General features: G+C 40.2%; 1 protein-coding gene across 2 annotated transcripts in view; it reads left to right on the forward strand.

Annotated features, from left to right (window-relative positions):
- Positions 1-1,903: 1,903 nt before the first annotated feature.
- The window catches only part of sema3fa (sema domain, immunoglobulin domain (Ig), short basic domain, secreted, (semaphorin) 3Fa), a 51,865-nt gene continuing 40,076 nt past the window's right edge, over positions 1,904-13,692 (forward strand). The window contains exons 1-2 of one of the 2 annotated variants that reach the window (XM_061727313.1): positions 1,904-2,254; positions 3,724-3,877. In XM_061727313.1, the coding sequence (XP_061583297.1) occupies positions 3,766-3,877 (112 nt within the window). In that variant the 5' untranslated portion in view covers positions 1,904-2,254; positions 3,724-3,765. The remainder of the gene's footprint in view (positions 2,255-3,723; positions 3,878-13,692) is intronic. The other variant, XM_061727312.1, reaches the window with a different exon arrangement.

Below are 13,692 nucleotides of genomic sequence, written 5' to 3' on the forward strand. Positions count from 1 at the left end.
TTGTGTTTGTGCGGGTGAATGGGACTGACAGTCCTTCAAGATCGCCCAAGATTCAGATGGGCTCAAGCATCAAACAATATCTTCTGCCTTCTGTGAATGAGCATGTAGGTGTTGTGTCATTTTGCTTCTCAGAGAGTTTTTCTCATGTCAGAGGAAATTTAACACTTCCAATGGCAAAATGCTGCTCATTCTTTCCCTGGTTTGAGAGGCGACTCCTGGAGCCATACTACAACAACTCTATTATACACTGATTTAATATGTGTTCTTCCAAGATGCCTCTTAGAAGACTAAGAGCTCAAAGCCACAACAAGATATCCAGTGTCTTATTTTGTGAAGACTGTCTCAGAGGCCCTTTTGTATTGGAAATTTACAAAACAGATGTGTAAACAGTGAAAGTAATAACCCATTGGAATATCAGTAAAACCTTCCCATATATAACTGTAATATCTTATATATTCTATCACCGTGATAACATTCCACCAGTTAAGTAACACAGAAGAAACAGCAAATACCTCTGCGAATATGATTAAATGAAGCATCCTTAAAAGTCCTGTCTGACCTCACTCATTTGTAAGGCAGTTGTAGTGTCCCAAGGACTGCAAAAAACCTAAGCTACTGTATCCATCTTTTATGGAATAATAAGCATGCATTTTGGGCGTCAGCTGCTTTATGTGTTGACTGGATAAGAAAGAAAATAAGCCAGTGTGATCGGGCTGAGGATCAAGCAAGATTAAGAGATTTAAGGCTCCATTTGCCCATGAATATCTGATGCCTATCTGAGGCTATAGAGCCGGTGATCCTCTGTCAGGTCGCCAAGGTGTTGGAGGAAATCTTCCTTATATTTTTCACTAATATCTTATGTGTTTCTTTCATCTCAGCCAGAATCAAATCATAGTAAATGATGCATACATTATCCATACATCAAACACTATGATACAGGCAAAAGAAGCAGAAAGATAATTTCTTTTTCGTTTTGTTGCTCAACCTGGACATGCAACCCAGTACTGGCTCCAGGCAGCAATTAGAAATCAGTAGCTGGCAATCACAGGCTAATTAAAGTTGCGAAATAACCCCAGTTTGATTCAGCAGTTGTCACGTAAAACAAGCTTCTGCTGGCCCCTCAAAGCTTCATCTAAATATCTACAGGGTTCCAACTAACACAAATTCCCACAATTCTTTGGTTACAGAGAGTATGTTTTTCCATTACTCTCCAATTAATCACCTGGGGTCAATGACTTTAGCATGTGAATTCTATAGAATTTAATTATAATCGAACTGTTATTCTAAATCATATATATTTTGGCCATCAAGATAAATACCAATTAATTAACAATTAAAAAAAATGAAATTAAAAACAAGAAAAACAGACTCGGAAGCCACAGGTTTTATTTCAGAATGTACTTTCAACACTTGAAATAAAATTTTGAGTAACCAACGCTGACATGCTTTTGGCTCCACAGAACACCTAAATGCAGCAGGGTTCCCACTCTGATGAAAATAATGACACATAATTCATGGACAGTCTGAACGCATGGAAAATGTGATATGATAATTACTGGCAGCGGGAAATATGAAAAAAGACCCCAAAAAAACTTTGTAAATGCAGGCAAAACAAATTGATCCAAAGCGCAAATATCTTGGAGAAAATACATTTTGTGTAGTGGTAGGAGAATTTGATCATTTCTCCTCCTGTTATTACAGGAAACAGGGAATTTCGTCATCCCACCCTCCCCTGCTGCGGACATTTTCACTAACACTTATCCTCCTATTGGCAAGTTTACTTTTGTAGCCCCCTGGAGTGTATGAAGACGCAGCGCAAAACCATTCTGTTCCAGATTTTGGGAAGGGAGGGCGCGCACGGGCGGTAAGGTAGGTTTCCTCCCCCATGGGTGTGTCCACGGCCGAGAGACCTCCGTCTATCCACCTGCAAAATCCGCTCTCGCGTACTACACACTTGAGCGCCGCTGCGCACGGTCCAAGCTCCTCTCCCCTGCTTGTCTTCAGGAACAGCTCTTTTGTCTGTCGCCTCCGCGGGTGGGAAATTACAGAATCCGTTGATGCATTTTAGTGTTCACTTCAACTTACTGCGACTGTGTCTATTTAATGCGAATGCGAGCTTTTGTTTTGGCTCTGGAGATAATCGTGCAAGATCAGCGGTGGATACGCCTGCGGACAGAAGAGCTCAAACAACCTGGGTGGATGGTTATAAATGTTCACCAGCTTCAGCACAATATTCACTGGACCTTACTAGAAGGTAGGTTATAATGAAATGCCAAGCATGACAAGTGAAAACAATCATTTCTGTTTTGACTGATGGGCTCCTACAGTAAATAAATAGATTAATTTGGTGGAGTAGAGTCATGTCTGCATGTGTGCAATATAGATAAACTTATTTAAAATGATTTAATCGTGATCCATTTTTATTGACGTTGTTTTTTGCAACAAAATTATCTTAAATGTTTTTATTTTGATTTTTTTGGCGCGTTTATAAGGATTTACAGTCTCAAATACTGTTTTGAAAACATGTAACACTCATGAGCTGCTTGTGTGTGTGTGAGAGTGCTGTTTATTTGGGAGGGGGCAATGTGAGTTTTGGGGGGCATTTCAAGTTTTTTGCGCATGTTGACCTTACAAATAATAATAGATGGATAAATAAATACAATAAAACACCAGATATTGTTCTTAAATGACACGTGGTGCATGCCCATGTCTATATCAGAGCCAAGTGGGGATTTATTTTAGTAAATGGTCAGCTTTCTGTCTGCAGGGGAACCAACCTAGAGCTCCTATCCACGTTTGGGAGTAGATCAGTGACCGCAGTGACCTGCACTGATCTCAACAATAACTACAACAAAACCCCACTGCCATTATAACAACCATAATAACCATGTTTTATGGTTTCTATACCCGTCTCCCCAAACTGCATTTCTTACGCGTTTTATTACTGGCATTGCGCGCACTTGTGCCAGCTCGTCCGCACACAGACAACTTGGACAGCTTTCAGATCCTTTTATGAGGATATTATCTTGAGCTCTTTTTGTGGGGGATAAGAGCATGCTGATGCGCTTTGTGATTTAATCTGCCACTGCGCGCCAGGCGCAAGGAGCAACTCTGCAACTGATGAAATTCGCGTCTCGTTGAAAATGAAGGCAATACTTCCTACGTCCATTCACAGCTTTCAAAACCCACGTCTTATTTCACAGTGGTGAGGAGTGGTGATGTGGCTGGAGAGAGGCGAGCCTCTGGCGACGGCAGAAGGAGACTAGTGCGGTTTCACATTTAATGCTCTCAGTGGCAAACACGGGCGAGAACAATTGCGTGTGTTCAGAAAAGGGGCATCATAATGATAGATGGATCAGAAACTATTGTGAAAAAGACAATCTGAGCCAGCAGACTCTCTTTCCAGACTCCTGCAACCATTAACCATCAAGAGACATTGCTTTGCATGTATTGCACAACCTCTTACAATTAACAGGACTATATTTTGGGAACCAGGAATTTTGACTCCATCATAAAGAATATGCCAAACAGGAAGGTTTCATTTTAGAATAAAAAAGCAGAATAATAAACCACAAACCAAAGTCTGTAAGAAGAACTAATGTAACTGAAGAAGAAAAGTGATTTGTATTAGTAATTCAACAACCAATAATTGTTTGACCTATATTTCTTTGATGATTTGCAGGCTTAATTATTGTTTGCCTGTCTTCATTGTCTTTCTCTCAGCTCCTGGACACTCATCATTTCCTGTTCATAAACAGAGGGACAATGTTGTGGGACAAACTGTCCTGGCTACTGGCCCTGTTGGCCTTGTCCTCTGGAGTGATTCTCCCTTCCAATGAGCCCCTGTCTGCTCCCAGAATTTTCTTGTCCTTCAAAGGTAAGGCACTGAAAAATAAGCCGTAACTGCAGCGTAGTCTGTGTGGTTTTGCGTTCACCTACTGTATATGAAGATTAGTTCACATGCAATTGCCTTTGATTTTTTTTTTTTTTTATCATTCTTGATATCTGGAATGGGTTCATTAGCGGCACCATTTGAATTTAGGTCTGGGTAAGCAATGCTTTGTGCACCCAGAGTTTAACAAGGAGTTTGATTGTGTGAGAGCGGCCAATGAGAAGAATGAGGAGATGCGCTGCTGATTGTCAGGGCTGGAAAATTTGTCTTCAGCTAATCGCATGGCTGCTATTAGTTCCCAAAACAGGGCTTTGTGCAACCTCGGCTCCCTTCTGAAATCAAGTCAAATTTAACACTTGGCTGGGCGCTCACTCGGGGTGCAGATCCAGCATGTTATGAATGTTGGCCAGTGCCACATGAGACCCTGTCCGTGGAGCAGCCCTGTTAAAATAGGCTTCGGCGGTGCACTTTCTGCTGCTTTGTCAGTCAGGTGTCAACATCGTGTCTACGACTGTTCTTGAAGTTTTAGTGTGCCTTTCTTTGAAGAAAACTTTAACAAGGGTCTGAGTTTGGGTCCATGTCTTTGTAGACCATCCCCACTCTTAAGACTGAATGACACCTGCAGACTTAAGTACGCAAGTACTGTGTAAGTACCAAGAACCAACATTTTTTTGAAAAGGGATGGAGAGGAGGGGCAGCATGGTCAAAGGAAGCCCCTATTAACTTTTTAAATGAAAGACTTTGACTGTGAAGGTTTCTTTGGGTTCCCGGATATTTTGTCCATTTGTTTGTTGCCTCTGATCCTTGGTATCCAGTCTGTCTTTCAGTGATGGTCTCAGCTACCTTTTGTAAAGAGCTAATTGAGTTTCTATTTCTGTTAATTATGTGTTTTTGTTTTTAATTAGTTCTGGAGGCTATTTTAAGAAACACATAATGATTGAAGATAGCTGGAGACTATAAATGCACCTAATCTTACATTGTACTGGTTTTACAACCTTATTAATGGGAATGCCTAATTTCTTTATGTGTAAGTGTACTTTACAAGGTGCTTGGCTTTAGGTTTCATGAGAGTTTATACTGCTGCCATGTAGATGCAGCGCTTGGATACATTCCATGTGATAGCATAATACAATTTGGTTTCCCGTAAGTATTTCAATTCATATGATAAAAGAAAATAAAGTGAGCAAGCTGCAAATGTCAGATGCCTTGTTTTAGTATCAGATAGAATCTGCTGTTCAAAGTTGGTGATATTTACTGCCTGTGAGCCAGCCTTATACAGGTCACACAGTATCACTTTTCTACTGATTATTTGCATTTTATAAAGATGGTGAAAGAGGATTGTGCTGTGTTTGGATGAAATCCAAGTATTTTCAAGAGTACCTACAATCTTCCTTTGCCTCTCAGATACTTGCCCCCTATAAAGGCATCAGGCATAGCTGCACACACACGCAGTGTTGTACTTTAATTTCTATACATCACTTTGAAACTCAACTGATCGTTTTCCTAAAAGCAGCAACTAAGTATGTTAGCCTGGGTTGAGTTATTAACTGTGATAAAGGACCAAGTGAACAAACAAGCAGATAAGACCAAAGGAATGTCCATTCAAAGCAGATCATCATCCCAGACTTCAAAAGATAGAGAATATCATGCACAAAAAAAGAAAAAAAACACACAAGTCTGCACAACATAGAGCTTTTTGTCTTTTATGCATTAGTGTAGATGATACTATAAAATAAGTCTTTAAGGTGTTGCAAAAGAGTCGCATTTTTACAGTTATGTAGGTGCACTCTCTCCCATAAAGACTGAACAAGACAGACTTGTATCGGCTGCTGAGAACTCCTATATTTACTTTTAAACTAGGTCTATAATCACATGCTATTTTAGTGCGCAGGACTCTGCAAGGTTGTGACCCATCAAACAGAAGCCAGTCACACCCGAGGTTAACTGCCCTCAAACTCCAGGAGAATGGACCATATTAACAAGTAATAGCTTGTTAGGGTAATCCTCAGGCACATTTGAAAGTGTTTAACTTTGTTTTTCTTCAGCCTCTGTAGTCCATGGGAGAACACCTGGGCACAAAGATAGGTCTGGGAAGAAACCCTAGAGAGAAAAGACAAAGGCAGGCCGTCCTGTAATTGGACTCATTCCCAGGGACAATCTTAAGGTTACCCCTGCCTTTGTACTTCCCTTCCTCCCTTCCACGGACAGTCTTTTTTTGTGCCATGTAATGGGTCTATGGTTGTCACGTCTGAACAAAGGCTTTGCTATCTGCTCATCTTTCCCAACAATTTTCAGGATGAAAATCAAAAATCACGACTTTCTATGAATAATTAGGAGCTGCCACTGGGTTTGAACTTTCTATTTCTAACACTATAACAATAGGGAGCTTCCACAGATTATGTTCCATAGGCAGATTTATAAGAGGCTTTTGTCTTGCTCATGCTTCCTGTAATAGAGTGACATTCCTTCATGTAGGTGGTCCTGCACTGCTGGCATCTTTTTGACATCTTTGGTGAAAGAGAAAGCATTAATCACCCATGTCACACTATAAGCTGGCTCTTACCCCCCAGATTGCTTCAGGGTATACCAATGTCTGCACCTCAAAGTTCACTTATGTCATTTTAGCATTTAAGATGAAGCTAAGAGCTTTAGCCGAACCTTATTACAATCAAGTGTAAGCAACCAAAGAGCTGGTGGAAGCTTATCCATAACTAACCTGTCTGCTAAACACGATCTTTGGCCATTGAATACAAATCTTTTGTCTGCCCATAGAAGTCAAGACAAAGATAGAATGTGGTTCTTTCCAGCACTTTACCTGTAGATGTAAAAAAAGAAGAAAAAAAAGTGCACACAGATAACCGCAACTCAGTTGCTCCTCCACTGGTTTTAATTCGCCTCCTTCAAAGAAAGGTCAAAAGGTTCAGCTTACCACCGTGTTAGGTTTTAGAATCAGTTAGGAGATTGATTCATTCAGTTTGCAAACACATACTGACATGTACTTCTATTATTGTGTCCTATTCATTTTGTCCCATCTCATTTAAAATCAGCTGGCTCTGACGGTGGCATAAAGATGAGCTGGCACTCAGAGAAACGTGCAGCAAAAGTAAGCCCATATGTCAGTTCCATAATCCGACAACCTTCCTGCTGCTAAGCCACAAAAGTATTGTCCATGATCAACTGTATTGTCAGACCACATTTCAGTGGCTATTATTATATTAGATTTTACACACTGTCAGAGGTGTTAAACACTGAGGCATTCTTTCCACGGATAAACATAGCAGATTTACATAACGATATTTGGCTAACACATACTGTAATGAAGACTGTCAGCTCTACTGGGAGAGTTGGTGCTAATTTTTTAGTTCTACCAAATGAGATGGATGTGTACACTGCAAAAAGGCATCTTTCTTGATCTTTAATCCATGAGATGCTGAGATAAAAGCCATGTCCCCATTGAGCAATCTGACTGGGTGTGTGGTTTGGTAGGGTCATGGAATTGTAATCCCTGATCCGGCTTGCGTGTCATGCTTTCTTCCATCAATGAAATAATCACACAATCAAAAACAAAACCACTTTAAATTAATACAGAACACACAAAGTAAAAAGAGGCTCCATTAATGTCTGTTGTTGAGGGTTGACTTTATTGATCGCTCCCCCTCTTCCTACACTCACTGGTCTGTTGCCATATACATGCTGTCCATCAACAACTTTCACTTGTTTTCTGTTTGCACTGCTCAGGTTGTTAAGTTGTGATCTTAAATATGTCTTAATTACTCTTCGGATCTTACATTTACTCTACCATAGTTTCAAGTTTCTTTCTTCACCTCATCACCAAGCTCTATTTCTCCTCTTCGTAATGATCCAGAGGGAAGTCCATACCTTATGCTTTGATCATTGATATGCACTTCCATTGCTAAACCCTTGAGTTCTCATTAATTAACCATGTTTGTTTGTCATTGTGTCTTGTGTTTTTCACCATGATGCCGAGAAGCAATGATTCTATGTTGGTCAGTACACTACATTGTCCATCTGTACATCCATGATTCCCAAATCACCCGAACTAGCTCCTCTCAATGTGGAAGACCAGTGACTCTGAGTCCTCACAGATGACTGAACTCAACCTGTCTTTAAGGGAAAGTTCAGCCACCCTGCAGAGTAAACTCTTTTCAGCCTCTTGTATCCATGATCTTATTCTTTCATTTCATTTCATTACCTCTAGTTCATGACCACAGAAGAGGTTAGAAACAAATAGAAAGCCTTGCCTTTTGGCTCAGCTCCCTCACCACAACAGAGTAGGCATTACTGAAAATCCTGCACCAATCTGCATTTTATCCACATGATTTAACATCCTCTATCACCCATCATCTTAGTAAACCCTGGACTTGTGTATTCAGTCACTCCCCTTACTCTTACATTATCTTAACCAATCTCAGTTCGCTTACATTTTCTGGATCGGTCAAGTTACATCACAAATCCTACTTCTAATACTGGAAAGTTCTTCCTCTGCTGAAGGAATTTAACACAGTCTTACCAAGGGAGGTCTGCAGGTCTGCATGTTTGAAAGCTATCATCCTCGTGCAGCCAGTCCAGTACACACACATTTAGCAGCAGCCTGCTGGGCACAAGCCCTCTCTCTTTCTGTTGAATTTCACAATATAAGGCTGTTGCCACAGCCACTGCTTCTACAGTAATAATCCAGTCATCAGAAAGAAGTGCAAATATTATTTGTTCATGTCGCAGATTATTTATCCGAATACTTTATTCAAAATATTTTATTACTTATTACTTTACTTTCTCCAAACCACTTGTGTGCTTTAATCATGCAGCATTGTACCTAGTGCAGCCTGATGTGCCAAACTGCCAACATGTCACATTATATAAAAAATGTTGAGGCACTGCAAAAAAATGTCTTCACAAGGTAATGTGTGGTGGCTGTGGCACGCAAGCCCTCAGCAGTTATTACAATGTTTAGGTAGGTTTTCTGGGGAAAGAGAGGGGTAAGGGTGTCTTCCAGCAACCTCTGCACTGCAGGATACATTCTGTCAAACTATGACTATTCAGGAGAGCAAAACATAAGGTGACAGCTCCACTGCTAAATATAGTGTCCCTCCTGTCTGTTGATTTCTCTTTTTATCTTCCTCCCCTCCTCTGCCTCGTCATCCTCCTCTGCCTTTACTCTACACTCACTCTCTCTCTCTCTCTCTCTGCCTGTTGATAAGAGGCAGGTAGTGCAAGCTGAAGGAAAAAGCCCCCAGTATGCCACCCACGGCCCAGGCGGTATTTTAGCACACGCAAGAGGTGAAGGGGTAAGAAGTGAGAGAGAGCGAGAGAAAGGATCTCTCTCTATCAGTTTTTCTTAAGGAGGAAAGCTAACGTGACCAAGAGAGCTGAAGTCACAGCAGTTTGAGAAAATAAATGCAAATGAGTGTAAGACGTTTCCACATATATCTGATATGAAGGTAATGGCTATAGCCACAAATGCAATCAGTATTTGCAGTTTATGTGAAAAGTATGCAGTATTATAATCATTACTATTATTAATCTGAGACTTGGATGGAAAAAAGTGTCCACTTTCTGTTGCTCATTTCAACAGCATTTTTCTCCAGAAATTGCTGGTCTCCTGCCCTGTATGATGTTGCGCATACATAGTATTTCTTCTGATGAAAGGAACTAGATTGAAAACATTTATCAGCAATATCTCTGAGCTGGTCTGGAAACACTTATTAATTCTTAAATGTCCCTCCATGGTGATGAAAATGCACAACATCAAAAATGAAACCATAATCACTCTGGTATGTATTGTTCCTGCTATTAGGCACTGTAATCATAGGTTTAATTATGTGAGCTGGAGGAGGAGCAGACCTGCACACTCATCAGGCCTTGGCCTCATCAGAGTAAACTCAGCTTACTGAGCAATTTAAGATGCATGAAAGTTGTAAATGAAACAGTAACACCTAAGTAATTAATTTATACATGGGTTCAGTAGGACATACAGTAACATGAAGTGTGATTCTTCTTGGAGCTGAAAATTTGAGTCACAAGAGTTGGAAAATTATGAACAAACGATGCCCTGGTTTGGATGCTAGATAACTCCCTCTTCATCTGAAATGTTGTATTAAACTTAAATTATGTGTATTTTCTCTAATCAATAAATACATTCAAAAAAGGCCTCTGACAGAAAACAAAGTAAATCCCAAATATGACTGGTAAGCCTACCAACCAATAGATCCATGCTACCAACAGGTAGGAAAACAGCCAGGAAGAAACAGACAGACCAGCCGGGAGGACAGAAAAGCCAAGGCAATATAATGCCTGAGGAGACATAGGTGGAAACAATCAGGGAAGATGGGGCAAGGGAAGACAAACTAGAACCAAAACACACCCAGATTTTCAAAATAAAAACAGGAACTAAGTGAAACAAATTCAAAACAAGATATCCAAGAAAAGGAATCCAGAACATAAAAACCCTAGACCTTGACAATATGATCTTCATTTATGTTTCAAAATAAGTGACTGCCTGTGATATGTGACAAAGTGCATAAAAATCTCCCTTAGACCTGGTGCCCAGTTAACATGCAAGACATGGAACACACCTCTAATAGGAGATATTACTATCACACCCAGGGTATCAATATCTCTGAATGGAAGAAGGAGAAGACTATTTCTTACAAGAGAAGAAAATCGTCCTAACCAATAATTTGTTTTTTTGTCTTGTCATCCTGTCATCTGTTTTTGTTTTTGTTTTTTGTTCCTCACTCATTTCACGCTTTGCGAGAAGTAAACTTCATTGTCTGTGTTTGTATAGTAAGTTTTACCAAATATGATTTGCATGGAAGCACTTTGAATTCTGGGTATTATATATGGTGTCAGACTTACTTGGCTTGTAAATTAGTCATAGAAAAAAAAGAACAAGGCAAACAGTTCCTTTTGTTTGAAGCAGTGAAAAGGCTGTAGTATGACAAGCTTGATCTAATTTGTCTTTCCTAGCATTGCATGTCATGCAATGTTCATGCACACATCAAGTTGCCAGTGCTAAAATTACATGTAATGTGCACCTAAAGTAGCACTTAAATATTCATCATTTCTACACCAACCATGAGACTCACTGTTAGTTTTGCATGCAATCAAATTCCCAAAGTTATTAATTTGGTCACTGAATCACTGCAGCAGCTGCACTGGACCTCTTCCACATGTAGGTGACTTTGTGGCAGGTTCAGTAAATAGGCTTCCAGTTATGTTTCTGCTGCAGTTTTAAGGGTGTCAACATTCAGCAGGAGCTGAGATAAAAACACACCATGGTGGGTGAGTATTGGACTGTTAAACCACAACTGAGTGCAAGTGTACATCCTGGTGTGTTTCTGTCTTTTGGTCCCTACTGTAGCCAGTTTTTTCTGATCAAAATGCGGCAGACAGGATAAAAATAGATATAAGCCACAGTGGTACATCAGACTGATGTCTCCATTTCCTCATGTTTCAGAAGCATGTAGAAGAAATGTGGTCAGCGTAGTCCTTGTGATGTTTTCCTTTGAGCACAACGGAGTTCATAATTCTTAAGATGTGGCTTTTAATCGATATAAACTCATTATTTTTGTTATTATAATATACGGGTAGGCCACCTGCAGAACCATGGCAGATAGGCAGAGGAATAAAAGAGTATAGACAAACTTTGAGGTGGCAATTACTTTTATATAAGAGCTGGTTTGCCTAAGATTCTAAGTGACAGGAAGGAATGGAAGAGAGTCTTTTAATATTCATTTCAAGTCCATGTGCTTATGCCTGCCTTCTTTGTTTATGCATGTGTGTCTGTATGTGCTCCCAGTCTGGCAGAGCCTCTTCTGTGAAGATTTGCCATCTATGGCACTGCTTTGGTCTGGTTGCCATAGCAGCCACTACCTGTCACTCCTCAACACAAACGGAATCGGGTTCAAATGATTTCTCCCCACAGAAAGGAGGTGGGATGCAATCACAGCCTCGTGCTTATTTCCCCAGATGTGTGCTGTCTAGTCTGCTCGCAGGAAATCCTGAAACAAAGCAGCACCCAGCCTTCAAGGCTTAGTTGAGACAAATGTGAAAATAAATTTGCTGAAACAGTAGACTTTGATGAAGCCATGGCGTGATCTTCAGAGTGAAGTGAAGTTGGCATGGAGAGTTTAGTGAGGGATTGATTTCTGCACAAAGGCTCCACCCGGCTGGACATGCTCTCCAGATGTGGCCAAAGGGTGGGAGTCGTTGGGGATGGGGGTGGGGTGGGGGTGCGGGTGGGCAGTCTAAACTGAAATTAAGGAGACAGAAGGTCAAGGGCACCTCTCCACTTGTTTACCTTTGACAGTTATCATTCATTTCATTTGTCTGTCAGTGCTGGGGTCTTGTTACTGCAGTGTCACTGGCCTCATTGTTGCGGTGGCCATTTTGAACATTTCTATAGATGGATCGTACATGTCTAAGCTAGTTTAGGTCTCTAATTATTTGGGCACAGATAAAATTCACCTCTATTAGTTGTTTACTAAAACATACTCAAAGTTACATTAATTAAATGTGTACTGAATTTAAAAGCGTTCATATCCAAGTTAGAGCAAAAGATTTATCTCAAAAATAAAGAGTGACAGTTTTTTTTTTTTCATGTAATTTAATTTTCCTTGTGGATCCTTGAGCATATCAACTGTTAAAACTGCAAATATTTTAGTTTTTTGTTTAGTTTAGTTTTTTCTTTGACTTGCCTTGTTCCACCGCAGATATTTAGGACAGAGAATAAAAGAAAAAGAAGAGATGCAGAAGGACAGAGTCAGGTGAGAGCTGGGAGAGAAATGAGGACTGTCTGGAAGATGAGCTGAGTGGAGGAAAATGTTACGGGAGCAATAGAGCAGAATCCGGCGGCGCTCTGAGAGCACTAATGGACTACGGGGCATCAGTGTCAGGTTTGCTATCTCAGCCAGAGTGTGGATAAATGGATGGATTTGACTATGAAAAAAGGAGGAGAGGAGTGTGGGTGCACAAAGGCACGCTCAGCATAGTTTGTGTGTCTGCTTCACGTTAGCCATGTGCAATTGTTGGAGCAGACGGTTAACTTTATCTGGTGACTGCTCCGACAGCCTTCATGGGTCAGCTTTGTGTCATTGCCTTAGCAATAGCTTTTAGTGAAAAAGTAGTTGAAGTCCACACAAACTGCTTACTTTGCTAATCATTTACTTTTGAATTATCTGTTGTGAGAAATTTGGCACAAGACAACATTTTGAACTGAATCAAAAAATGAGACAGTATATCTATTATTTCAAATATATAGATTGATGGGAAGCCAAAGTTAGGTGTTTAAGTTATTAAAATAATTTAACTATATCTTTGTGGAAGCAAGGTTTTTTATTAGAAACGGATCTTTTTTTCTTTTCCTTTTTGAGTACAGTGAAAATGTTTGATTTTGGAAGCAGATTTTTTTCATTCGTTGTAATGTACTAGAGCCAACATTTATAAGAGGCCTGGTTTTTAATTGATTCCTGTTTTTCATTTGAGCAAATGTGGTACATATTTGCAGAAATGTTTTCTTCTGAATGTTTATGTGGTCAAAGTTTCTCACTTTGCCAGTTTACCAATGTTTCATAGCAAAACGTGTCATCTCCTTCAGGACAGAACAAGGTTGTTCTGGGGGAAGAAGCGTCACAATCTCATGATATTTTTCAGGTGTTGGAGAATCAGTGGAGTAAACTTCTCTGTGTGGATGTCTTGGATGAGGACCCAGAACCTGTTACTGTGATTGTGCTGAAATGAAACCTATGTCTGAGCCATGATCTTGTGGGAGGCTGCAGTGA

Source organism: Cololabis saira, chromosome 8 (genome assembly GCF_033807715.1).
Source record: "Cololabis saira isolate AMF1-May2022 chromosome 8, fColSai1.1, whole genome shotgun sequence".
NCBI classification, from domain to species: domain Eukaryota; kingdom Metazoa; phylum Chordata; class Actinopteri; order Beloniformes; family Belonidae; genus Cololabis; species Cololabis saira.